This window comes from Meleagris gallopavo, chromosome 17 (genome assembly GCF_905368555.1).
Source record: "Meleagris gallopavo chromosome 17, MGAL_WU_HG_1.1, whole genome shotgun sequence".
Taxonomy (NCBI): domain Eukaryota; kingdom Metazoa; phylum Chordata; class Aves; order Galliformes; family Phasianidae; genus Meleagris; species Meleagris gallopavo.
In genome coordinates this window covers 6244273-6270832 of record NC_139420.1, presented here as the reverse complement: position 1 = coordinate 6270832, position 26560 = coordinate 6244273, and the positions used below count along the sequence as shown (strand labels likewise).

The 26560-nt window shown below is 47.2% G+C and overlaps 2 protein-coding genes across 7 annotated transcripts; one reads left to right on the top strand and one right to left on the bottom strand.

Moving 5' to 3' along the window:
* Window positions 1-856: 856 nt before the first annotated feature.
* ACAD10 (acyl-CoA dehydrogenase family member 10) lies at window positions 857-12556 on the bottom strand. 5 transcript variants are annotated; one of them, XM_085238748.1, is made up of 14 exons: window positions 12454-12556; window positions 11959-12220; window positions 11430-11578; window positions 10430-10624; window positions 9195-9353; window positions 8575-8734; window positions 8077-8218; window positions 7479-7547; window positions 6606-6787; window positions 5904-6054; window positions 5320-5465; window positions 4622-4795; window positions 3543-3898; window positions 857-1586 (listed from the first exon to the last, which is right to left on the bottom strand). In XM_085238748.1, the coding sequence occupies exons 2-14, from the start codon at window positions 12119-12121 to the stop codon at window positions 1509-1511; spliced, it is 2124 nt and encodes a 707-aa protein (XP_085094874.1). In that variant the 5' UTR covers window positions 12122-12220; window positions 12454-12556; the 3' UTR covers window positions 857-1508. The 5 variants fall into 5 exon arrangements, with proteins under 5 accessions (XP_085094874.1, XP_085094875.1, XP_085094877.1 ...); XM_085238749.1 differs by having other exon boundaries at window positions 11959-12122; XM_085238751.1 differs by lacking the exon at window positions 3543-3898 and having other exon boundaries at window positions 11959-12508.
* BRAP (BRCA1 associated protein) lies at window positions 12536-26126 on the top strand. 2 transcript variants are annotated; one of them, XM_085238755.1, is made up of 12 exons: window positions 12536-12743; window positions 12836-12982; window positions 13272-13473; window positions 14280-14469; window positions 15596-15709; window positions 16180-16328; window positions 18074-18149; window positions 18761-18899; window positions 19358-19467; window positions 21139-21228; window positions 23122-23229; window positions 23844-24002. In XM_085238755.1, the coding sequence occupies exons 1-12, from the start codon at window positions 12662-12664 to the stop codon at window positions 23859-23861; spliced, it is 1425 nt and encodes a 474-aa protein (XP_085094881.1). In that variant the 5' UTR covers window positions 12536-12661; the 3' UTR covers window positions 23862-24002. The 2 variants fall into 2 exon arrangements, with proteins under 2 accessions (XP_085094881.1, XP_085094880.1); XM_085238754.1 differs by having other exon boundaries at window positions 12538-12743; window positions 23122-23225; window positions 23844-26126.
* The last annotated feature ends 434 nt before the right edge of the window (window positions 26127-26560 follow it).

Here is a 26560-nt window from a genome sequence, read left to right as displayed (position 1 = left end):
TGTTTTGCATGACTCATGTGAATTCATCATACTTAGGTCCAGAAAAATTAACGTGCCACAGAAATATTCTGAAGTTACCATCAACATCAGTAAGAAAGGAGTATTTAACCTCCAAAATACACTTGCACTAAGCTCTCACTGTGCTCCCAGCTGTCCTATGCATGACTTCTGCTGACACCTGGATGGACAACCAATGACATGGGGCTTAAGTGACATCTCTGGCTTAATACATTTATTTTTGCTCAACTTGAGCACATCCCTTTCTTTCCCTGGGGCTTAGCAGACAAACCCAGCAATGCTAAAATGGAGGCATGCATGAGGCTGAAGGCAGCCTCAAACCTTCAGCCCTGCAATGGCTGGTGAGGATTCTACCTGTTGCAAGATGAGATGTTAGGAGGTACAGAGGCCAGATGCCTGCTCAGAAATCACGCATGTTTGTGCTGGGCAGGTACAGGCTCAGAGACTCCCTCCCCCTTCCATAGCAGAGCCAAATGCCACGGGGACAGGTTGAATTTCACTCTCAGCCCAGGAAAAAACAAAGCTCAGGTTACAAAACTTCCTATAGCCAGCAGCACAGCAATCCCGGGGCTTCCCTGCAGCATTTCTCCTGCCCCTGGCAGCAAGGACATGGTGACCACCCTGGGCAGATGAATAATGTGGCTTCGTGGAACTGGGCTGCAAGGCTGTGCACTGGAGGAGCCAGCATCGGGCACCACGATATGAGTCAGTGCAAGGACCCTGCCAGGTCAGCCTCGGCGGTGGCCAAAGCTGCAGGCATGCATCCCACTGTCCCCAGCACAGTGTTTCCAACAGGAGCAAAGGAATACTAAAGAGTTGAACTTGTTAATCACGTGAATTCAAAGAAGTATATCCATTACTTTAATATTAAATTAGTACCAGTTTACACATAAAAAGCTCAGGAATTACTATTATCGAGCCCACAGTCTTTTCCCTGCTGCTGATCTTTGTGAAGCACTGAAAGCCTCCACTAATCTGGTTTACATCACCCCAGATCCCCAAAGAAACTCAGAGAAATCCACTGCAGTGATAGGGCCAGGGAGCCCTCCCAGTTCCATGGGCCTCAGCTCCACAATCTGCTCTGAAGCCAGTGATTCATTTCTTCTCACCGCTGGAGTCCTGGCACCCTCAGGTTGCTGGAGGTGTTGTACTAAGGAGAAATGCTCCACTCTATTTCTTATACTCCCAAAACCAAGACTTGCAACCTCAGCCTGGCTGTTCCTAATCAGTGCTCCCCACTGCAAGGCTGTTGACTGTCTGCAGCCTCATGATCCAGAGAGGGATTTTGCCCTGTACCTATTGAACCTGGCAATAAAGGCATTGAGCCCAGATAACAGTAAATACCACTGAAATTCTCAGGCTTCCAGGCTGCAGATAGCACAACCTTCCTCATGCCAGGGGGGGTGTTTTAGTCACATATTCCAAGGCTCCCCAGTGCAGTGGCTCAGCTCCAGTTTACAGAACATTGTCCTGTGAACCATGTGGGACCTTCAGCTAGATGTGGGGGTCAGGTCTGAGTGAAGTGCTGGACTGGAGGATGCACTGCTGAGATGTTCTGCTCCAGAGACCTGCGTGAGAGTAAGATTAATACCATGAAGGGCAAATAAAGGATTGCAGGACTAAGGAAGCACAGTATCAAATGCCTCAACTCCTTCCCTGGGATCTGCAACAACAGACTCCTTAGGGTCATTGACCCTGTGGTGTTCCTTTGCTGCTTTATTTGGGCCACAGAAGGATCAGAAGTTAGGTGTATGTATTTGCTCACCTGACTAGCCTGATCCATGGCCTGCACAGTCATCATCAGAGACATTACTTTGGTGCTGGTGGAAGAGGATGAGACACATTGTTCTCTCCATGGAGAGGATGTGGGGGTGGGCAGTCTTTGGGACCAAAGTTTGCCAGTTCCCATGCAGGACATGGCAGGATCAGCCCAGGGCTTCCCTGTCTCAGCAAATGCACATCATCCCAATCAGGGATGAAGCCTGCCTCTGCAGTGCCAGCTAGCCCTTCCCTTGGCCCTGACCCAGCTTCTCAGTGCTGCGACAGCTCTCAGCCAGGACTGCTCAGCTGTTTAATGCTCTGCTGCATTATCTTTCCCCTGCAGGCAGCAGGACTCCACTCTGGCCTCCTCTCCTGGCCTTCACAACATGCTTCCATAGCAAAGGTTGACATTTGAAGTGCGATACCACTGGGAAAAGCAGTGAGATGGATGCAAGGATGAGGGGTCTGTCTGCTCTGCCAGGCAAGGACCAGTTCTCCACATGGCCTGGCTGCAGCCCTGATTTTGGAGACTTGTTGACTCTGCCAGGTCTGAAAATGAGTGTCTGGGAAACAGGCAAAAAGATATGCTCATCTCAGCATTTCTAAATTGCCTAGAGCCACTGCTTTTCCTCCTTTTCCATCTTCTTGGGGGATCAGCTGCTGAGCACTCTGAAATGCTGTTTTTTGCTGGTTTCTGCACAGCACAAGTAAATGTTTCTGAAAATCTGAACAACAGATGGGTGTTTTTTTTTGGCAGTGAAAAGGTAGTTAAGTAACCCACTAGTATTTGACAATGCCACTAGAATAGGTTAAGAGTATAATCCCAGTAGCAGTTCAAGAATAGTGTTATTTGCTTTTGTGACACCCTGTGAATGATTACTTATGATACCACTCCCAGCAAATCAGTCAGCCCAGAGTCACATGCACACTGAGCCACATCATGTTCATCAGTAGCACTGGGGAGTGTAAGCACAGAGAAATCAGTTTGGAGAGCATGGGCAGGACACCAAGTGTCTTCATATCGTCCACATATTGGCCCCAAATGCCTCACACTGGCAGAAGAAATATGTGAAGTTAAAGTTCTACCATTGAAGACTTGATGCTAGTCTCTTCTCCGCCACTCACCCTCCACATGACTATGGGAAAGTCAGTTTGGTACTTGCTTTCTGCCTCCTCACCACCATACCAAAACCAACCAATGCCTCTCCATTTTAAGGGTTCAAGGCTGCAGCAGCACCTGCTCTGTGCAAGAGAGGCCAAGAAAGTGGCAGGGCTAAAGTCTAGGTTTCATCCCAGAGCCTGCACTGCCAAGGGCAGAATTACAAGTTTATCACTGGGCAGACAACTGTTCGCCAACAGGGGAGTCTTCAGGGACAGCCCTGCTTGGAGAAAGGAGTGAGCAAGCACTGGACTGACAGCACTGAGCTGAAAGGCTCCAGGCCAGCCAGCCTCTGGAGACTCCATCAGTGTTGGTGGTAGCAGCTTGAGGAAGCAGCACCTGCAGTTACGGCTAGCCTGATAATAATCTGCTTATCTTGGAAGGGAGTGCAATATTCTGAAATTGCCATTTTCTAGAATATGAACTCTTGTTATCTGAATGTAGCAAGCAAAAGGAAACTGGCCCCATTTCTCCAAGTTACAGGACGTTATGAGTGCTGTCTGATGTGATTAAGAATGCAAGGACATTTAGAGGCGTAGCACAATCCTCCACCCTGGCATCGGTACAGCAAAGCAAAGCTACTTTAGGAAGGAAGAGGTCTCACCTTCTTTTCTAGAACAGGACGTGGAGTGCATCTGGGCTGGGAAATCAGAAAACTCCACTGGACATCCAAGATCCTTGCCAGCTTGCAGTAAAGACCTTGGGCCACCCCCAAGAGGCTGCTGAAGGAAGCAATCAGGGGGACTGCAGGCACAGGGACAGTCCCAGGACGTGTCCAGGTACTGTAGCTCCTGCTGAGGAATGGCCCTTGCCTGGCCCAGGTACTGTAATGTTTTGCAAAAGGCTTTGCAATGGAGAGGCTGTCAAACACACGGAATCCTTCTTTTATGGCAAAATCCCAAGCCAGATCAGCCACAAACTCTGCATGCTCCAGACAGCTTTTACCTCGGGCTGACCTCCCTGGTGACAAGAGTAAGATGCTTAAGCTTCAGAGAAGCTGTGTGAAGTACACATCTCATACAGTGCCCTGTGTCCTTGTCCAGGCCAGCACAGCAGGACTCAGGGAGCCTCTTTTCTAAGGAGTTCCAAAATAACATCTTGTTTTTCTCTGATAAAAAATCCCAGGCCAGGCCTGATGTATGCAGGTAATCAGCAATGAAAGTACACACCACCTCCCTGCTTCCAGATCCCTCTGAGGCTTAGTTCAAAAGTCTGAGAGCTCCACCTGTAGGAGCTCTGAACTCTGGCCTCTGCTCAGCCCCCCCAATAAAGAAGTGAGCACACAACAACCTCCAATCAGCACAGAAAACAAGCCCAGTTCAGACTTTGTGTCCAGGAAAGAGCAGCAGCTGGGGAAATGCTGTGTGTGTGTGTTCCCCTTTGGCCTTTTTTTCTGTTTGCAAGACACAACTTGACCACAAAATGTACTACAGTGAAAACACAAAACTACATTGCTCTCCTGCTGATCCAACTAAGTCTCAGGAGTGCCTCATTTTGCTTTACTGCCTGAAATTTCAGAGGTTTCAGCATGCAAAGCTAGGAGTGCCCAAACACTGCAGCAGCACGTTCTGGTGGTCTGACCTTCCCTAGTTCAATGTGAGAGCTCTCCATGAAGTGCCTGTGTGTCTGTGCTGCTGGCTGAGGATCTCTGTAAAGCAGGGCCAGTGTGGTTGGGCTTCTCACCTGCCAGAGAGTGTTTGTGGAGTCCTTGCAGCATTGCAGCCAGTCTGAAGAAAGCAAAGGCCATGTAGAAATTCCAGTTCTCAGGAAGCTCCATTCCCATGTGGCCACAGTACTTCTGGCAATACTCCTCTGCTGTAGGGACCCCCAGGTGCCTCAAATCATATTTTGCCAAGCCTGGAAGACACAAAGGGCAACAATGAGTCAGCAGACTCTATGAAGCTCACTGCTTTCTAGCAGAGCCCTGCAAGCTGTGGAGCAGTGGAGACACCTGCAGCCATGTCATGCTGCTGCTGTGCTGTTTCCATACATAGAACAGGGGTTTGGCACCAATTCACTTAGGTGAAATACATATGCAAGAGTTTTCTTCAATGGGGTGAGACTGTGAAAACAGTGACTGACAGGCTGCCAGCCCCATCCAGGACAGTGAGCTCACAGTGGGGTTCATACCACTTCCTCACCAAACCAGACATGGGATGGAGTGATCATGGCACAGCAATTGTTGCACATGCAGTGCTTCTGCCATGCAGGGATGGAGGGTTCTTCAGAGAAAGGGCAGAACAGGGAATAAAGTACGTGATCCGCAGCCCTTTCCAACTGCAATGAGCCAACTGTCAGCTGAGATCTCTAAGAGCAGGAGTTAATCTGTTTCTGAATTCTCATTCTCTCTGTGTCAGATGTGACTTTGCCCCTTTCTGTACCTTTCATTGGGTCGAACTGAGGCGGCAGGAAGTAAGCCATACAGTTATTTGCCAAATCGGAGATGGGATCTCCTAGAATTGAAAACTTCCAGCCAAGGACTGCAAGGACTTCTGGCCTCTTTGGGTGAAAGATTAGGTTGTCCAGCCTGTATCAGAGGGAAAAAAAGAAATCAGAAAGATCTCGAGGGAGAAAATCCCAGCACTCAGGAGCAGTATGCACTGTGCAAAAATTGCTGAGTTCTTTGGGAGGCTGCACAAGTGAAACATTAATTTTTGTCTGCATAGGTCAGGGAGAACTGAAATTACTCAATAGTGAACTCCCTGGTTAATAATGAACACAACTGTGCTTTGAAGAATGAAACAAAGTTATTTGGGTCCTCAGGTCATTAACATGTTAGAGGAAAGGCTAGCCAAAAAGAGAAGAAGCAGGCATGTCACTGTCCAGGGGGATCATCTGATCACTTTAAGTAACGCGAGGCCCTCCACTGTCATGTTTTGTGGATCATATGTAGTACAGCCTTCTAACAGATTGACCCCCAGGAGAGGGCAGCAGCCTACTGACAAGGAAACCGAGAGGGCAGTACCTGAAATTGCCATGCACAGCTGTTGTCTTCTGAGATTCAGGAAAATGCAAAGGCAGCCACTCAATGAGTCTCTCCATGGCTGGAATAATGTGAGTTTCCATAGCTCGATATTGCTTTGTCCAGGTATCAACTTGCTGCTGGATGTAATTACCTGTAACAAGGGAACGGAGACTCTCTCAGGGAAAAGAACACACACAAAGAGGTTTCATAAAAGATACAAAAAAGGCACATGCTGAAACTGTCAAAGAGCCAAGCAGGCCTCAGTCCAGTTCCCTGAGATAAGCTGTAAGAGCATTGTCATTTGCAGGGGTCCCATACATTCAGAACTGGGCATATTCTAGTGAAAATAATCAAATCCTGGACAAAAATTCTGGACTTTTCATACTTTTTTTGGTGGATTTTACATCCGCCAGCTTCAAGAAGCAGAGGTGGCCCTACAGAGACACTGGAGGAGCTAAGGAAGTTTGGTCAGAGATGGCAGCAAGCAAGTTACTTCTGCACATGCAGTACAGCTGTATCTAACGGCACGGAACACTGACCTGGAGAATCCCAAGGAGCTTTCTACACCCTCCCAAGAAGCCTTAGAATGCTGCACATCTTTGCTTTCCCAACCACCCCTAAGTTTAGCCCAAGTCCTATCCCTTGAAATGCTTGGACACAAGACAAGAAAATGGGGACAAAGGATACATAGCCTTCTCTCACCGTGGTCCCCAGAATCCTGCAGCCTGGCTGCTCTGAGGTCTGTGCTGTGGATCTTGGAGAGAACTTCACTCATGGCAGCATAAATAGCCCGCCGCTGGTTAGGTAGCAGTGTTGGCAGGGAGGCATCCCTGTAGACATGGCCAGCACAGTGCTCCATCAGGTAGAACGGTGTGCCAAGGATGCTGGGGAAGCAAGGTAGAACTGGTATGTCTGAGGTTAATCCTGTTTCCTACCACTCAGCTGCACCTTGAACGTGCCCCCAGACCTTACCTGCACAGCAAGGTGAGGAGCAGTCTCAAAGCACTGCTCTCTGAGCGCTGGTTTAGCCCAAGGCTGGGCAAATACTAATTAGATCAGTACACTTCATGAGTGTACTGATTTAGAAGACTGAGTCAGGAGACACACAGCTCCTGTGGCAGATCCCACGAGCACTCAGTGATACTAAACCACAGCTGAGTACCGCAAACACTACCACAGCCAAGGGAAAGCAGAAGGGAGGGAGAATAACTGTAAACATCTCACCTCCACAAACCAGGAGTTTGCTGGGAGTTGCAAACCAGCAAGATCTCATGTTTAAAACCCACAGAATCCAGCACTGCTGCATAATCATGGCGGGAACAAATACTCTCCACTTTATAAAACAGTGTTCCTCCCTGCTGTCTGCACATGCAGGGCCAGGGGTCCTGCCAAGCTCACAGCTACCTTTGCATCCCCTGTGGCACTGTGTCTTTGTGGTACACGTCCACAAAAACACCTGTTTGCTGCTTGAGGTCTCACACCTGACCCACTGTGGCATAAGCACTCCTCTCTTCTTCCTGGGGGAATGTGGCTGAAGCTATAAAGCCAAAAATGAAAGCTGAGGGACACGATTACCTTCTGTCCTCACACAGAGCAAGTACAGTAGGAACAGGAACACCAGCCTCAGAGAGTGCCTTCAGTACCCTGCCAGGGTAAGTCAGAGAGCTGTTTCAGCACAGAAAGGCATTACGGAATCGATACTAGAACTGTGTTGTTGTTAGGCAGATGCACAATATCTAAAAGAATCAAGTGTTCAGTTTTAAATACATTAAAATGAGATGGCTTGAGATATGGGGAAGAAGCACACCAACATCTTTGTATGGCCCAGAGCCCTGAGACCTATCCAACACACTCTGGAAAACACAACAGCCTCCCACAAGTGTCATGCTGTTCTGCTGCTGAGGCAGAGATCTCTGGCACAGCAAGCTGGTTTGCAGCATGACTCCACCAGCAAAGGCTTGCCCTCAGCTAGGCTCCCTGCTGCTCAACTGCAGTGTCGTTGAGCTGCAACCTCTCTCCCACTCAAGGTTCCAGCTGCCATAGCAAGATCCTACTTTTCCTGACGTGCTGTGAGAGCTGTGGTGTGCTTTGTGGCTTGGAGGAATCTGCAGAGTAAGAGTACAGAGGATGCGTTTCAAAGGCAGAGGGTCCTAACTGCACGCTGCCTTCTCACCTGTATTCCCTTCCAACAGCAGGAGCTGAAGGAAGCAGGCTGTCAGGGAGTTCCTTCTTCAGCACCAGGGAACGATCTCCAAACTTGACAAAATAGGTCTGGGCAGACTGTCCACAGACAAACTGCCGCAGCGTCAGTGAACCTGAGGAGTTGAGAGCAGAGGGTCAGCAGACAAAGTATAAGATGGGATTATTTCTCACCACTTCTCCAAGTTTTACTTTCCATTCCTGTGCCTGTGCCTTACAGGTCAGGAATACTCCTGGTATTTCTTCTGCAGCTTTTCTCAATGCCTCACAAATAATGAAGTCTTAAAATGTTGCTTTTTGGTCCAATAGTGGTGTGCCACTGAAGCCTGTATGGCTGCAATGTTTGCTTGGAGATTAGGAGACTTTCATTAATACTGTTTTTCAGTCCACTTTTTTTTTTATAAAATGGAAAGGAGCAATCACTCCAGGACATGTGACGTTTCAGGCTGAAGAGCAAAAGGTGCTGCAATACCTGTTGCCTGGTCACTGAAAACATTTTCAAGGTACTTTTGCAGACTGTCTTTTGGAATTTCCATGGTTGGTCTCACTGAACGAGTATAGGGAACAAACCCTTTTAAAGGAAAACCCAGATAGGTTTCCAGCTCTTTGAATGCTACTTCAAGATCATCAACCTGAAAGCAGAAGGGAGGGAGAGACACAGAATGATAATTAGAAGATAAAATTGCCTAGGAAAGAAAGAGCTCCACACAGTTGTGGTGCATTTATCTGTGAATCCAATGGCACTGATACACTTGGACACACAGGAATTCACTGGTCAGTCTTGCCAACACACAGTGCCATTACCAATACTCACAGCCTCTCACCTTGGTCTCTGTCCCCAGGAGTGCCAGTTTGGGCTGGGGTAAGAGCTGGCATTCCCTGTGTGCCATCCTAGGGAGCAGAGTTCCCACCCATCTCTGACTTATCCTTTCCCCAGTGGTCCCCTCACCAAAGTAAAACGCCTGAACTCACTATCTCCAAATCCTGAGAGCTAACCATTCCCCTGATGACAGATACACGAAGGCTTAGAGCTTCCTTTGGAAGCTTTGAACTGAGATACCATACCCTTGCCCTGGTTGCACTGCTTTGTACCTTCACTGTTTTAATACCGAGCTGGGCTGCTGCTTTCAGGTTCTGGCTGCTGTTGTCGAGGAAGATGGATTCCTGAGGCTGAACATCCAAGCGCTCCAAGCACAGCTTGTAGATGTGAGGATCTGGCTTGCACTTTCCTTCCCGATAAGCTTCAACTACCTGTGGTGACAACCAATGGGTTATGCATGAGCCTGCCGTGACCACAAACATCTGTGCAGTTCTGGAAATGGAGGATAGCTGGGTGGGAATGAGACTGACAGGCGCAGTAATTTGTGAAATAAAGGACACAGGGAACGGAGGGCTGACAGAGCTGGATAGCATATGATTCAAGTGGCTGTGTGGGTGCCAACTGCCTTGGCTGTGGCTCCATCAGCTCAAATAAGCTAAACAGGACCAGCCAGTCCTTGGACAGAAGATATCCAATGAAACAATATCACAGTATCATGTTGTAGAAGACTCAACAGATGTCCCAAATGTGCTGAACCAATTATTCAGTGCTAAGAAAGTTTTGGAGTGCACTACTCTCTGGGAACTGTTGAGTCCTGGCCTGAACTACTGATAGAGCACCTGGGGAAAGGACCAGTCAGCCCTGGGAGCACAGGTGAAGGCAATTCAGCTGTGTGACCAGAAGGAGTGGAGCCTGGCTGCACCTCTCTTAGATCTCATTTAAGGGCTGACTGCCATAGGGGAAGGATTTCTTTCTGGAGATCCCTCCTTTGTGGAGTTTTCGTCTGTAAGCCTAGCTCTTCAGAGATGGGTGAGCTGTCTTTTTTTCCTTCCCTTATGATGTCTTTCTATTGTGTTTGTCCCTTTGTCATTATACATCTTGTATCACAATTCTGTTGTGTTGATCTTTCTGATTGTTTTAACCATCACCATCTAAGCTATAGGAACAAGTGGTGTTCTGATCACTGCACCTATTAACCATGCTAAAGTGATAATTACAGCAGAAGAGGCATTGGCCAAAACTATCTGTCCAAACTTGGAGACTGACATGAGATCTTTTGATCAAATACATAGGTATCACAGCCAAAACAAATTCAAGCAGTACTTCCCCCCACATTGATAGACAATCTATGCTACAGCAAACTATGCATCTTCACAGACTGCCACATTTATATCTATTAATGTGTTATGGGTGGCCCTTCCTTTGGTATCTGGAAGTAAAGAATTTCAGTTGCTCTTTACTATAGAGCTAGCTTCAGAAATACATTTTACAATCCATCCAGGCTTACCACATCAAAATGCTTTTGGTCCAGGGGCAGAAAGCTCTCTCCATTTGGCAGCTGGAAGCTGTTGCTTAAAAGAGCTATCTTAAGACCTTCTGCACGGATACACTGTATTGCTTCTGCCATTATGGGGAGCTGTTTTATCATCTCACTTCTGATTAAGTTGGTGAGGAAAGAGTTCAGTGGAACACAGATATTTGCCTGAAAAACCAGAGAGCCCCCCCCCCCCAAGAATAGTAATTAGCCATACACAGTTTTTAAGCAGGGAAGAAAATAGGAGCGGCTGGGTAGATAGGCTGCCTGATCGTCTTATCTTGCTGTCCTACTTCCCTTGGCAGCAGAAGGCAGACAGTGAATCTCCCACCTAAATTGCTTAGACCAAAGAAACGGGAGTTCTCAGGTTACTGATTCTACAGAAGCTGCAAAGCTAAGGGGCTGATTCTGGGAACGAGAAATGTGTTAGGACTGTGCCTGTCATGGAATCAAGGCAGGTTGGAGATACTGGAGTACTATTTAGCAGGCAGGAAAGGAATCTGCATTTTAGACTCAGCTGATTCAAAAAGACTGCATTAAAAAGAGGATTCTGACATGATGTTCCTGGAGCTGGCAAACAAAAGCTATGGTGGAGGGACTTCTGGTCTTAAGAAATCTCTACTGAGACCAGTCTCCACCCATCGAGTATGTGCACCAGCTAGAAGCAAAAGCCTTTCAGCTGCTCTCTGATTTGTGCTCCATGGTATCAGAAATTATGAAATACAGAAGAGGAAGCTGGTGGAAGTGAATATATATTTTGCTCACCATCCTGCCTCGGCAGCAGAATGATAGCAGCAATGAGTTGCCAGCCCTATTGAGACAGTGATGCTTCTTTGATGGTAAACCCAAAAGCTTCCATTGAAGGATTTCCTTTAAAATTACAATCCTCACCGAACCACCAGCTTCCCATGTTGCAGGGTCCCATTTCCCTGTAGTCAGGAAGCACAAAGAGAGGGATGGGGATGTGGCTTACAATCTCAAAGCACTGCTGTCCCAATTCCTGCAAAAACTCCACAGTTGTCAACTCTCCTCTTGCGTACTTGAGAGAGAGACTGTTTTCCCCTCCAGAGTGCAGAGCTTGTTGGACAGTGCCAGCTGGAATACAATTCTGGGCCTCCCAGTCTATATAGAGAAAAGAAAGCCAGGAGAGAGCACATACGGCATCGTCAGAACTGGGAAGCAAGCTTGAAATTCCTCCACAGCTCTGAAATCTGATGTGTAAGACCAGCACTCATGAGAACTGATGTGATGGGCCTCATCTTTACTTCTGGCATAGTGCCCTTGGCTGAAAACAGCCAGTTCTGTAAGAGTCCTGCTTTACCTCCAGCTGTGCTTGGGCCCTGACCTGCAGATGTCAACACAGCTGTCAGTTCCAGCGCTTCTAATGGTGCGACTGGGAGCCTTGGGCAGCAGCAGCACCACCATTGTATGGTGTCCGATGGAGATGTGAAACGCGTTTCGTGTATGGGAACCCAGAGCGAAGGAGATGTGAGCGTACACACCTGCGGCTGTGTGCCGGGGGGCCGGGAGCAGTGCGCCGCTCACATCAAAGATCACGGCTCCATACGGGCTCCAGCCTGACCGCCTCCGCAGCCACAGCCCAGGGGACAGCAGGATCCCGGCCCGGCGCAGGGAAGGGGCGCAGGCGGCGCTGCTCAGGTACATGCTGGGACCGAAGGGAGAACGGCGTGAGACTGAGGACTGCCGAGCTGCGCGGCCCGCGGGTCGCAGTGCTGCCCTCTGGGGAAACTGGCGCGGCGGGCCCTGAGTGCAGAGATATGGAAGCGGTGGGGAGAAAACGCTTTGGTGGCGTTGTGGCAGAAAAAAACAGGGCCCGCCCCTCTGTGCAGCGTGCTGAGAGGGCCCGCAGCCGGCCGTGACAGGACGTCACCTCCCGCCTCTCTGCGAGCACGGGGTCGGACGGCAATCCGGCCCCGAGCCCCAGCCGCAACCCAGCCTCCTCAAGCAGCGCAGCGCCAAGTATCGCGAGAACTCACGGCTAAGTCTCGCGAGGAGCGACGGTGCCGAGCCCGCTCCGAGCCCCCTCTTTCGGCTCCTTCCGGCTCCCTCCGCCGCCCCCTGACGTCATCGCGTCGGCGGCGTGACCCCGGCGGGGTGAGAGGGCAGAGGTGCGCGAGGCGGAAGCGGCTCTCGGTCTCCGTCAGGCCGGCAGCGCAGCGCGGCGGGTCCCGCGGCGCCGGGCCCATGAGCGTGTCGCTGGTCGTGATCCGCCTGGAGCTGGCCGAGCTCTCCCCGCTGCCCGCCGGCTTCGCCTACAGCGCGGCCGGTGAGTCGGTGCCCCGGGGGCGCCTCGGCGGGGCGGGGGCCGGCGCCGCGCTCCCGCCGATCCCCGCCTCGCCGTTTTCTCCTCCCGCGCAGCTCCGGAGATGGCCGCGGAGAGCAGCGGGGCGATCCCGGCCTGTTTGGAGGGGAAGGGCCCCGGCGAGAGGGCGGCCATCCTGCACCAGCACCTGGGCCGCAGGGAGATGACCGACATCATCATCGAGACCATCCGGCCGCGGGCAGGTACCGGCACCGGCACCGGGCGGGCCGTCAGTCGCCCCTGGGTGGGGAGATTGAAGGCGGGAATGCGGACGTGCCAACGCTCGTTGCCGTCGGAGGAGATGGGCAGGGTGGGGGTTGCAGAGATCCCTTCTAACCCCTGAGGTTCTGTCGTTGTGTGGAAGCTGATAGCGGTACGTATTGGATCTCATCTGGCACAGCCAGAGAGTCTGCGGTGTTGTGTCAGGCTGTGCTTAGAGAACTGCAGACGTTTCTCATGCGTGGTTGGTAATCAAAGCTTTTGTTTGGAAAGATGAAGCAAAAGCTGCCATGGAAGCAAGAAAATCTTCAGAGGCTGCGTCGTCTGAGGACAAAAATAAACAGGATGATCAAAACAAAGAGCGTGAGGCTGCTCCAGACTCGCCTTCAAAACAGCTCCCTGACCAGATTTCCTTCTTCAGCGGGAATCCGTCAGTTGAAATCGTTCATGGCATTATGCATCTGTACAAAACAAAGTAAGAATGCTTGACTAATTGTAGCTCTAGTGGGAATGGCACTCATGAGTAATGAGGTCATCCGGAAGGGTGAGCTGCTCCCCCTGGGGCTGTGGCTCCTGAGCTGGCTGTGCAGGGACAAACAGGAAGGGTGCCTCACACCCACACTGCCACCAGCCCTGGGGAAAAGCTGGGGCTCGGGCTTGGGTCTTCTGGCTGTGGGCAACACTTCTACAGGTAGCATGCGTGCCAAGGAGCTGTAAGAACATGAAGTGAACGTGGGTTTCTAGCAGTGCAGCTTCTTGAGGGATCTCAGAGTTAAACTGTTATCTCCAGGGTTTTGGCTGCATGCCTGAGGAACTTCTCTGAAGTGGGAGTTTTGATTTTTGTATTTCAGGGATTACAGTTCCACGCTCTTCCCTTCTAATTGCATGAGAAATTCCATTTTGGGTTGTCCTGAAAGCTATCAGACACAAAAGGAGCATTTGAAATAGTAGCAAGGCTTGTTCATTTGTTAAAGGAATAATCTGAGCATCTGTGACTTGCCAGGTTCATCTGTTTTTTAGGGCAGAACAGATGACAAAATATTCCTGACAAAGCCAACGTTGATTGAAGCTTGCCATTTTAATACTTTGCTGAGGAGTAACAGTTTCACATAGGCATTTTAGGCTCCTACCTCAGCCTCTTCCTTCTTACCATTTACAAATGTGCGAAAGGGGTTTTGGATTGGCAACAAAGTTATCCTTGTAACTGCAGTTGCTGGAAGTGCAATGTACAGCTTTGTCCTCTCTGGAATAATGTGATGCTGTGTAACTGCTGTCTTGCAGCAAGATGACCTCTCTAAAAGAAGACGTGAGGCGCAGTGCCATGCTGTGTATCCTCACAGTCCCTGCCACGATGACCAGTCACGACCTGATGAAGTTTGTGGCTTCTTTCTATGAAGTAATTGAGCACATGAAAATCATCCGAGACTCCACTCCCAACCAGTACATGGTGCTGATAAAGTTTAGCTCCCAGGTAAGAGCTGGAAGTCTCTTTGCCATAGAGGAGTGAGGGGATGGCTTAGCCACTGCCAGTACAGTGTGAAAAGGACAGCTTGCCCCAAAACAGACAGCCTGGGGGTGAATGGATCACTGGATAACACATGTGCTGCTTACAGGTATTCCCCCAATATGTTCTATGTGGACTCTCACCTGTCCTTCCTTTATGGGGATTTGAGAGAAGTTTTGGTCAGCTCTTTCCCTAGCTGTGAGTGCTGCATGAGACGTTTTCCATGCCTGTTGTGTAGATGCAGTATTTGAATGCAATCTGTGCTATTTGCAGCAGTTGCAGAGATGTGTTTTGCATACTGCTGTATAAAATGTGATGGATGAATACCTAGTGTTGAGCAGCCTTGCATCAAAACCATAAAGCCATCATCAGTTTACCCTGAAATTGCAGTTGCTTCAGAAACTTCCTGAAGCCCTGTTCCCCAGTGACCCCTAATGGCTGTCTCTATATGCAGCAAAAACAAATTTTGTGTGCCTTTGTGTACCTGGCTCGAGTGGTTAGGAGTAGGGGAATGTGGTGCTCAGCTCATTTTTTCTCAACCTGGTGTGATCCTTTGCCAGGTGAAAGGGAGGCTGCTGAGTGAAAATGGGTGACATCTGTTAGATTTGATTTCGGTTCTGCCTCTCTGCTGGCGACTCCCACAGATGGTTCAGAGCATGTCTGAATTGTTCCTGTTGCAGTGGATCCTTTCCCACAGTTGAATTGTTCTCCTCCCTGACACAAGTATCAGTGTCCTGCAATGTGACCCTCTGAAGTTTTTGCAGAGAAACCAAATTTGCTTTGCAAATGCGCTGAAATCACTGACAAGAAGCAAAACAGATGCTAAAGGGAAATCTGTCATTCCTGCTGAATACTTAGATATCAGAGTAACCATCATTGCTGTCAGCTTTGCTTCTCATCTTCAAGTGGTAGCACTAAACCCAGTGCCAAGATGCAATGCCTGCTGGCAGGAGCTGGTTCTCTGAAATTTCTCCTCTGTTATTACGGGACCTGGTGGAGAGAAGAAGCAGGGATACAGCAGATGTCTCCTCTTCCTTGTCTGTGTCAGCTGCGGGCTTTTTCTTTCAACAGCCTTCCCTTGTTTTGTGCACAGGCTGATGCAGATAGCTTTTACATGGCATGCAATGGTCGGCAGTTCAACTCCATAGAGGAGGATGTTTGCCAGCTCGTGTACGTGGAAAGGGCTGAAGTCTTCAAGTCGGAAGATGTAAGTTTTTATTTTGTTTTCCTTTTTTCTGGAGTTCTAACAGGATTACTTCTTCTGAGCAGAACACTGCAAGAAGTGTTTAACTGTATCAGTTTGAAATCTGTTTCCTGTTTTCCAGTACTGTTTCTACATGGAAAGGTTTGTTTGATGATTCTATAGGCTTCAAGCCTCATCATTGCAGCATCCCTGACCTAAACCTGCCAGTTGCAGTGATCCAGAAAATGTCATGGGGCTGTGGCAGCTGCAGCAGCCACTTTGCCCTGTGCTCTGATGGGGCTGTGCTCTCTTGAAGGCTGTGGATTGCTTTTTGCCTTGGTAAATTTGTAACCACTGCATAGACTCGCAGGATTACTTTGTACTGTACCCTTGTGCTGGTGGTAATGAGAGAGAAGTTTGACTTTCTATGCAGGTGCTTAATTTATGGTGATTGGAGGGTGCTGAGCAATTTGTCTCTGCTTGTTCTTTTGAAGGGGGCCAGCCTGCCTGTGATGGATCTGACAGAGCTCCCAAAGTGCACGGTGTGCCTCGAGAGGATGGATGAGTCTGTGAACGGGATTCTTACCACTCTGTGTAACCACAGCTTTCATAGTCAGTGTCTGCAGCGGTGGGAGGACACCACGTAAGAGGCTTTCCTTTATTTCCACATCAAAAACTCTGTTCTGAGTGTGGTGGCTATATGCTGACAAGACCGGTTTTGCTCATCACAGCGTGGGGGCAGGAATTACTGCAAGTCTTAATACTTTTTCTTTCCTTTAAGAGACTTGCAGGGAGAAATCTCCTAGCCAAAAGTAGTTGAACACTATTTCCCATGGGCCTCACTGCTAAGACAACAGGGCAGCTGCACAGTAATGCAAATCATTTCCAGGTATTGCAGATTGAAAGGACTGGTCCTGGTTCTGTCCTTTGCATCCCCGCAGATGGGATTTCAGCACGTCTGAGCTCCTGACTGGCACCCAGGCACTGCTATCAATTGTACACAGCTTAATTTCTCTGGATGCTGTTTGCTGCTTTACTTCACGTCAGACAGTCATAGCTGCTGCAACAGAGGGCTCTGTTTTCCTCTGTTACTGGTACCTGATTCATTGATAGAGAGTGAGGAAAATTTTAGCCCTGAGCTAAAATAACAGAACTTCAGTGGGATTAATCAGATTTGTAGCTGTTCATGTTTATTTGCTGTTTACCCCGTAAATGGAGACCAGTTTAAATTTGAAGCAATGGAGCTTAGCCAACATAGGAGCAAAATCCAAAATAGCACTTAAAGATCTGATACACAATTTAAGTGTGGTCCCAGCCTAGGAAATGGTAGAAGGAAATCCTTGTCCACTTTGCTTAGGTGCCGTGGAGACTGCAAGTGCCTGAATTTGTATGGAAAGCTTACTGCAATCCAGTTGTCTTCCCCCTAGAATATTTCTGTAGCTTTTCCAATAGCTAATGGAAAATACTGTGCTCGCAACAGGATCCAGAGTCTGAGTTACTGCTCCCTGGTCCAGGCCCCAGGCACTAGAAACTCATCAAAGGCTCTTTCTGGTGTTCAGTGTTGTCTCTTGCAGCACAGTGGTGTTGTTTCAAAAGAAATGATTGGGTGCTTGTTATAGATTCTTTTGGGTAGAGTTATGGGGCGTTCCTCCCAGAAGGGCTAAGCTTGAATCTATTGGGTTGGGGTGAAACTGAAGTACAAGTGTCCACTTCCTTAGGAATGTTTCAGTACTAAGCAATGTTGTAGAGTGTCAACAGGAAGTCAAGTTTGTTTCTTGTACGATTGAACTGCCTTCAGTTAATGAGAAGGCTTTGAAGAACCATGCTAGGGCTTGGATATTGCTCTCTGCATACCACTTCATAGAGCACCGACCCCGTTCTTGCCTTTTCTGCTGCCCTTGAAGACTAAGGTGCTTGTTAGGATCAAGGCTCTCAACTGAAAATGTTGTCAATTGACAGTAGTCTGGAGGAGCAGTGTTTGCACAAAGTGCTTTTTGCAGTGTTTATGGCTGAGGGGTGTTTTTTTAACTCAGCTGTGACTCTTCTGCTTACTGGCAGAAGCTGAGGTCACTGCCAGCCGTGCTGACACTTCTGGTTGCAGATGTTCTCTACACCTGGACTGCAGCAAAACCAGATAAAACTGAGACTGTTGAAGTAGTTCTGGAAGATCTGTTATTTCTTCTGTTTCTTACTGGCTGAACAAGAGAGTAGCCTTGTGGGGAATGGAAGCAAGTTCAGGAGGGGTACGTGGGAGCTGTAAGATACGTGCACACAGGGAGCATCCCACAGCATAAGGCATTCACTTTGAACTCTTTGGCTCAGTTTTTAATTACCCTGATATTAAGATGGAGCTCTATGTGTCTAATCTTGATGCTTATTGCCCTCTAGGTGTCCTGTCTGCAGATACTGCCAAACGCCAGAGCCAGTGGAAGAGAACAAATGTTTTGAGTGTGGAGTTCAAGAAGTAAGTAGGTGGGTGGATGGTGAGTGAGATCTAGACTAGATCTGACTGCGTAGCTGCTCTAGTTGCTTTTGAGGTTAATTCTGTGGCTGCTCTCAGGTTGTTTTTACCAGTCAGTGGTGTATCTGCTTTCCTTTTGAGTTGGAATTGGTTCTTGGAAGGGATGTTACCTGCCAGGTTTCCTGCCCTGACAAATGTTTCCAGTTCTTAGAAAGCATCAGTGCATCAGCTGATCAGTGCATGTGATAGCAGGAGGCTGAAGTAACACGATGCTGCCTTCTGGTCTGCTCTCTTTGGCGCGTGCTTTGGTGCTCCTGTCAAGTTGCCATGTTCATTAATCAAAGCCTTTCTTCCATCTATGCTTGTGGTAGTCTGTCAAGGTGCCTGGCATCTGCAAGCTCATAATTGGCAAGGATGAGCAAGTGCTTTCTTCTCTTTACTATTCCAGCTGAGCAAAGCTTCCGAAAGAGGAGGAGAATGTAGCTCACTCTGTAAGGATGCGACTGGACGTGTGCAGCATCTGGAGCCTGTTGGTTTCAGATGGTGTTTTCTCAAGCACTGATACTGCTGTTTGACACTCTTGCACGGACAGAGCTTTCTCTTTCTTTTGACAGAACCTCTGGATCTGTTTGATATGTGGGCACATAGGCTGTGGCCGATATGTGAGTCGCCATGCCTACAAGCACTTTGAGGAGACCCAGCACACCTATGCAATGCAGTTGACCAACCACAGAGTCTGGGATTATGCTGGAGGTAAGCACTCTGTCTTCCCCACCTTGTTTGTAGAACAGCTTTTGGGACCCTGTAGTTAAGAGTATTTGTGATGATTTGCTTGCAGTTTGCATCTATCTCAAAACCTTATCTCTTGGGAACATCCATTTCCTCTCTAATCGTAGTTTTTGTGAGTCTGCATCATATGAGAGGTTCATGATGAATTGGAGTGCTCCTGTATCCCCTGTGGAATGTGTTTGTTATTTCTTTTCCATCAATTTGCCCTGAGGTATGAGAGCAGGCTGTTACAATAAATATCCCGTAAGGTGCCTATGCAAAGTCTGTTAAATAACAAACACATCTGTTGTTGGCTTTCTGCCTTGTTAATACGCTGTTGCAGCAGTCTGCATAGTTAATTGTGCTGCATAAAGTATTTCCACTGGTGTCAACCTGGGTGTTCTTAAACAAAAACTCCCTTTGGTTGAATTTTCTCTCTTCAGATAACTACGTCCACCGACTGGTTGCAAGTAAAACTGATGGGAAGATAGTTCAGTATGAGTGCGAGGGAGATATGTGTCAGGAAGAGAAAATTGATGCCTTACAATTAGAGGTAAATATTTTGGGTTGTTGAACTCCGCTTTGTGCTGCTTGTGGAAATGTTTCAAATCAGATATGACTACAAGAAAGTGACATCAGCTTATGCAGCAAACTTGCTCCCTGCGTGTAGGCAATCATCTTCAGGCAGAAACAAGATATCTTTACTACTTTTTTTTTTTTTTTAAATCTCCTCTTGGCTCTGCAGAGCCAATGCAGCTGAGAGTAAGCTGGCTGCAGTTTCCTCCTGTGTTCACCAATAGACTCATGATTAGCTGGTTATGCTGCTACAAGCGTTGAGGTCATTTGAAAGAGAAATGGGTCTGAATGTCCTGATGTGCTTGGCAGACCCTTCCTAAGGGACCTGTGACTTGACTTAAAGCCTGGGATGGGTATGGAACTGTAATCTTGAGTAATTTTATTTGTGAACTGAGCAAGGATGTAGGAATCCATAGCTGTGTGCTTCCTTTGGCTATCAAGGAAAGCTGACAAGCTTGTCTGACACCAGCCCTGTTCTGCTCCCTTCCCTTCAACAGTGATTTTTTTTTTTTTTTTTTGTGGCTGCTGGCCATCTTCTCCCACACTAACGAGAAGGGTAAAAGAAAGCCTCACACAAGTTTTCCCTCACCAGTGATCTATTTTAAAGGAAGAGAAACTCAAATTACTGTTTTAGTGAGCAGATATACTGCAGCATGACTTCAGCCGCATTAGACACAAGGATATCTGTAGAAGAGAAGCCCGTAGAGACCAGACTTTGTAAGCCTACTGCTCAAATAAATATTTGTTTATTTGTTCCATGAATTTTTCAGTGTAATGTTTGGATGTGAAAACATCTATTTTTTTAACCCTTTTTGCCGAGAGGTCAGTGCTTAAAGCATGTAAAAGATCTCTCTGTCTGGCTTATGAGATCTAAATGTTTGCAGAGAGAATGAATTTGGCAGCATGTTTTGGCTCTCTGATATTACTTAGTGTATTCGGGGCTTTTTGCACATGTTTAATTCCATGGTGAATTCCTAATGTGCTGCTGCTTAGCTTGATGGTAAGGAATGATCATGTTTTCCAACCTTCTCATAACTCATTTGCAAAACCAAGAGTGAAAAGGAGAGATGTAAGGCATGTATCCATGTTCAAATGCCAATGTAACATTGGAATGGGCCGTAGTTACTGGGGAACAGTAACTGTGTAGGGCTATATGCAGCTGGGGATGCTTTGTCAAAAGCTTTCTTAGAGTGATGCTAGAAATGTTCATTTACTCTCCTCCCTTGGGCTTTGGGGTATAAATGGGGAACTCCCATTTGGGAGCCCTTGGGGTCTTAGGCTCTCTTGACAGAGATTATTGATGCTTTTTTTCCTGTGGAGTGTAAGATTTGGAGCCTTGTTAATACAATGAAAAAAATCTGTTTCTGTAAAAAGCGTATGGCACAGTGGTGGAACTTTGACTCGATCCTTGCCATTGTGCTCTAAAGGCTTTACTTGATTTCAGAAAATTGAGGGGTTTGATTCTGAAATCCAATAGGTGGAACATATCTGCTGGATCTGCAGTTTGCACATGTGTTCAGACTGCCCTCTATGCTTAATTTCATTTGATTAAATTGATTTTCATATTGGAACCCTTTGGGCTTCTTAATCAGCATAGCTACCCTTATGGAAAAGCTGACTGTTCTGTGTGTATCTTCTGTGTTTACAGTACTCATATTTGCTAACAAGCCAGCTGGAATCACAGAGAATCTATTGGGAAAACAAGATTGTCCGAATAGAAAAGGATACAGCTGAAGAGGTGAGCTCTGCTCTCTCTGAGCATGTGTGGAACGCTGCTGGCACGGGGCCCTGGACACTGTTAAATGGGAGACAGAGCTGCTTGCTCTCACACAGCCCGAGTGCTGCGTGACGTGACCTCGCGTAGCCTGTTTCACTACCAGCTGAGAAAATTGGCTCCGAGATGTATTCCTTATCTGGATGCTCAGATCTAGCAATTTGCTGCTCAGTGGTGCAGAAGCAGGTAGATTGCCACTTAGATTTAAGGCTGATTTAAATGTGCTGCTCGGGAAACTGCAGCAGTGCTGAAAACGAGTCTGTGCTGCTGCAGGATCCCTGCTTGCTGATGCCATCACTCACCCTGGCGCCTTTCTCTAGGGAAGGTTAGCATTAGCAGAGACAGTATGACTTTAATTTGCTCGGCTGTCTTTCTACTCCAAATGCATATTGATTTGCCCTTTCTTTGTGATCCCCTGCCTCTCCTCATCACCCATTGGGAAAAGTTCACAGTGTCCTCCTATAAAGCATTCTGTAGGCAGGACTGCTTCAAAATGTCATGAGCAAAAATCCAGAGAGAATATTTTAATGCTTTTCACTCTATGTAGATCCTTCCAACTAGGTTTAAAGTGAGTTGGGATTTAGGGCTGAGTCCTTATTTGAACTTTCTGCATAACTTCTAATTAACCGTGTAGTATCTGCAGTTAAACAGTATCTTAAATGCATAAGTTATGACCATTGAAATAGTGATCACTGACCTTGGTCTGAAGAGCAGTCCCAGAAATCTGATGAATTTCTTGAGAAAAGGAAAAGCTATAGGAAAAATTGTCTTGTGCGTGACCAGGAAACGTGATCCACAAAGCAGCTGTGAAGTGAAACGTCTACATTATACATATGGAATGTGGTTTCGTGTTTAAAGATCCTTACTGTTCTATTCATGGCACTCACGGCATGCAGGTCTTGTCTGGATCAGTGCCACAATGCAGTGTATTCCATTATCACTGCTCATGCTACTTCCCCAAATTAACCATCAGCTGCATAAACATTCGGTGATTAAGGCCGGAAGGTTTAAAACCTGTTCTGCATTGACTGGCATCAGTGAAGACGGCATGTGTGCTGACACTGACATTTATCCAGATCCTTCAGGAAAGCATTTTTCCTTCATATTCCCATCTCCAGTACGTGCAAGTGTACCTCTGACATTAATAGAGGGGAAGCGTGTATTTCCGACTATAAATCTCCTTTAAGCCTTATCTTAGAAGTTTAGATGTGTTCTGTGTGGTGCCTAGAGAGTGGGAGGGTGGTTCTCTTCAGCAGCAGCAATCTCTAGTTTTGAAGTAGAGAAGAGGAAACGAACGTATGTGTTTCTATTTGCGTTGTGCGTGAGCAGGGTATCCATGTCAGTAGGTCACTGTCTTATGGCAGCACGCTGCTGAGTCAGTGCTGAGTAAAGTAGCGCGTTCGTTTTCAGACTTTGCCCATATTCATTTGAGGTTTCTTTTAAAATGAGCAAGAGCTCAGCGTTGTAAAGCTCTCACGTGGAAATTTAAGCTTACTGACAGAGAACATCTGAGAGGATGGATATATAAATGCTTCATTAAGATGAGAATCTGGTATCGCTTCTCTTCTTTTTCCTCTTTTTTTGTTTCCTTATGAATGGGGTCCCTGGCGCAGGTTTGCAGATGGAGTTACTGTTCTGTATGAGCAGCTTCCAGGGCAACGTGGTTCCTTGTTGGGGTACTGCAAGGCGTAATGCAGAGGGTCTTAAACAGAATTAAACTTTCTGGTCTCAAAACTTTTGCTTACCTGGATACAATAATTGGTCAAAGTCTAGAAAGCACACCAGAAAAATGAATGTCATAATGAAAGTGCACAGGACTTTGATCTGTTTGAAATGCCTGTGTGTTTGTTTTTACAGATTAACAACATGAAGACCAAATTTAAAGAAACCATTGAGAAGTGTGACAGTCTGGAACAGAGGCTGAATGACTTGCTCAAAGAAAAGCAGTCTGTCGAAAGGAAGTGGGTACTGCTGCCAGGTTTACTTCCATGCAGCCATTAACGCTCTGCTTGCTGACATCTAAAAAGAAAAAGTCTTGCTATTCCTGGGCAACTTTGAGCTATTTAAACTGGTATACTGAGAATGCTGCTTTTTTTTAAGAAAAAGCTGTAGTTTCTGTAGGTGTTCACACACTGAAAGTGCCCATTGAGTGGCATGCAGCTTTGGGGCCTGTGGCTCTTTTAACACGGTCTGCATGTTTAGCATTCAGCAATCCTTCCTCTGCCTGCTCAGAAGCAGATGCCAGTCTGTTCTGCAATTGGCAGATATGTCCAGAGAGAGGAAAGGCAGCCCCACAGAGGCGACTCACCCAGCACAGAGAAAAACGTAGATGTTAGGAAGTGTCAATTAAAAGATGTCAGGCACAGAGGGCATGAGGATCAGTGTGTTCCAGCTCCTTAGGTGGGACTGTGTGGTCTGTTCTTCCCAGCCCACCAGGGCCCAAGCTAAGATCTGAGTGGTTTTGGGGCCAGAGACAGCTGGGGAGACAATTTCCCTAAAGATTGGAAATAAAAGGTCTGCAGTAATGTTTGATGTAGGTGTAATAGACTGCTTTTCTGACTTGTGCTCCTCTTTGTAAGGTGTTCTCAGCTGAATAACAAAGTGGCTAAGCTTTCCAATGAGCTGAAGGAAGAGCAAGAACTGAATAAGTGTTTGCGAGCAAATCAAGCCTTGCTTCAGAACAAGCTAAAGGAAGAGGAGAGAGTGTTAAAGGAAACCTGTGAGCAGAAGGACCTGCAAATCTCAGAGATCCAGGAGCAGTTGCGAGATGTCATGTTCTACCTAGAGACACAACAGAAAATCAATCACCTCCCAGCTGAGACCCGGCAAGAGATTCAGGAAGGACAGATCAACATTGCGGTGGCTTCTTCTGCCAGCTCCTCCACGGGGGGCACGGGCAAGCCTTCTTCCAGGAGAGGCCGTGGCAAGAGGGGTAAATGAAGATCGGAATGCTGCTCCCATGCTGAATCTGGCCATGCTCGTGGCAGGCCAGGCCCAGCCCTCAGACTCCAGCTGGGAATGCCTAGTTCAGTAAAGCTCAGCTAGAAATTGTCTTCAGAGCTTCTCATAAAACTGGCTGCCAGTCACTGGAGGTGTCTGTGGTATTTAAAAGCATTTCACTGCACTGTTTAGCTATTTTTAGGCAGACCTTAATGACCGTTTTGCCTTTCTACCTTTTTAAAGCCACTCTTGTCATACATTTGACTTCCTTCTTGGCGAGTTTTCTGGGGTCGGCGGGTGTACACATGTTGAACATTGCATTTCCTAAGGGGATACTGTGGAATAGGCTATGCACAGTGTATGAGACTTCTTGAGTTCTTTTCCCATTTCTGGATTGAAAGTATTCTCAATTAATAATTTTATTTAAGAAACAGTATAAGTTAAATTACATCTTTTTGTGTGTGCAGTCCACACAACAGTGTGTGACAGTGCAGGAGTAGAACTGTGTGGGAAGTGTGGAGAATAAACCATCTTGGTGGTGTTAGACGCTAGATGAGTCCTCCAGGCTTGTAATCTAGGACATTAAATACTTGAAGGGACTTTATCACCACCCGTTCCTTTGTTTTAGAGAGAGCCTTTGGAAGGACAGTGCTTACTGCCTTTGAGAAAGCGTAAGATAGCCCTTTATTCTGGGAAATGTTTAACATGGTAACTCCATAAGCATTTCTACAAATTAAATGCAGCCATCTTTGTGAAGATGGATGCTCATTGTGTGTTAATGGCTGCCAGAGTGCTATGATCCTCCTGGACCAGGTGTGTGTGCATTCCCTCTTAGCTTCAGTAGGATTACATTGGCACTGGTTGTAGTGCTGTCCTCGGAGTGAGGTGAGAATGATCAGCGCAGTGTTATTGAAACCTCACTTCCTACGTGCCTGCAGCCAGCCTTACTGCTGCCCACCTGTCCTGCGAGCAGACCCTCACTGCTAGATGCAGCTATTGTATCCAGTTACTGTGATCACTCAGCGCCACATCTTCTGCTCTGGAGTGTTGCTCTGCCCAAAACTTTAGCTGGCAAAACTTTTGTGTTATTTGCACAAAAAGTAAGCCAACCCCCTAAGGGAAATCTGTGGAAAAACCTGTTATTTTTTTCTTTTTTAAATTCCACTTAGAATATATACCAGACTGGACACTGGGGTGGGGACAGTTTTACCATGATTGGAGATGTGATTGTCCTGGTTGCTGTGTTGTGCTCAGCAGTCTGAGTGTTTCAGCACTAATCCTTTTTAAAAGCAGCTGAGGGAGTCATGCCGTTGTCCTTTCAGACCATAGTATGATCTCTTTCTGTTGTTAGAACTGCAGCAGCCTTGATCTTAGTCTGTAACATTGAAAATCAAGATCTGAATTACTAGCTCTAAACTGGAACAAAGAAGAAAGACACCTAGTCCTAGAAGTTGTTCTTCTTGGCCAGGCAGAAAGAACGAGTTACAATAAATAGAACAACTCTCAGAAGGTGATTCTTTATAATCTGCTTCCTGTCTTTATTGACTGGAAGTGTTAAGCTTCCTCACTTTGAAATACACAGCGCTTGTTAGTGCTCTCATTGCATCCACTGCTTTGGTTTGAAGATCTGCCCCAACCATCTGGAACTTTGACCTTTTCTAACTTTGTAGCATGAATGTACACTAACTCTTTTCTAGTGTGTGGATTGTACAACCAGGCCTCTGCCTTCTGTAAATTATTCTAAGGACTTAGATATGTACAATGCAGCTTGCTCTCCTACAGAAACTATTTTATTTAAGATATATTTTTACACCACCTCAAGATCCTCCAACCTTTTGCTGAAAGCTTGCCTTGTGTAGAACACTAAGATGCTGTACTGTATCTTGGAATTCATTTTCAAAAAACATGATTGAAAATTAAAAGAGCGTGCGCTATGTTTGTTTGTGTGTTAGCTAGAAGTGGAGGGACGAGATGGCAGGAAAGTGCCAAAATGTGTGGCCTGTTCTTCTGAAGCCTTCTACTTGAAGGCAAAGCTGTCCATAGAAGCTTCTTGTCATGTTTGGGCTGGAAGGAAGTTTGGTTCAGCTGAGCTGATAGGAGCAGGTAAAGCAGTGTTGTTACCTCCAGCTTGGCAGTGAGCGGCTTGTGCAGGGAAAGCAAGGGTTGTTGAATACTTCTGCATTACATTAATGTGTCTCCAGTCCTTGAGGAGTCTCCCAAAATCTCGCCAGATGTGGGTTCCTGCATTGGGACTGTGTCCTGACTGTGGGCCAGAAGCAGTGCTGATGTGATGTGAGGGATGCAGGGCTGGGGAGAGAGGAAGAGACTGCTTTGTGCCCTCAGCCATCACCTGGAC

Excerpts from the sequence above, each read along its gene's own strand:
- BRAP (XM_085238754.1), top strand. The coding sequence starts at position 12,662 with ATGAGCGTGTCGCTGGTCGTGATCCGCCTGGAGCTGGCCGAGCTCTCC. Across the intron at positions 12,744-12,835 it reads CTTCGCCTACAGCGCGGCCG|CTCCGGAGATGGCCGCGGAG; the intron begins GTGAGTCGGTGC and ends CCTCCCGCGCAG. Across the intron at positions 14,470-15,595 it reads TGATAAAGTTTAGCTCCCAG|GCTGATGCAGATAGCTTTTA; the intron begins GTAAGAGCTGGA and ends TTTTGTGCACAG.
- ACAD10 (XM_085238748.1), bottom strand. The coding sequence starts at position 12,121 with ATGTACCTGAGCAGCGCCGCCTGCGCCCCTTCCCTGCGCCGGGCCGGG. Across the intron at positions 4,796-5,319 it reads TCAGTTCGACCCAATGAAAG|GCTTGGCAAAATATGATTTG; the intron begins GTACAGAAAGGG and ends TGTGTCTTCCAG. Across the intron at positions 3,899-4,621 it reads CCACAAACACTCTCTGGCAG|GGAGGTCAGCCCGAGGTAAA; the intron begins GTGAGAAGCCCA and ends TCTTGTCACCAG.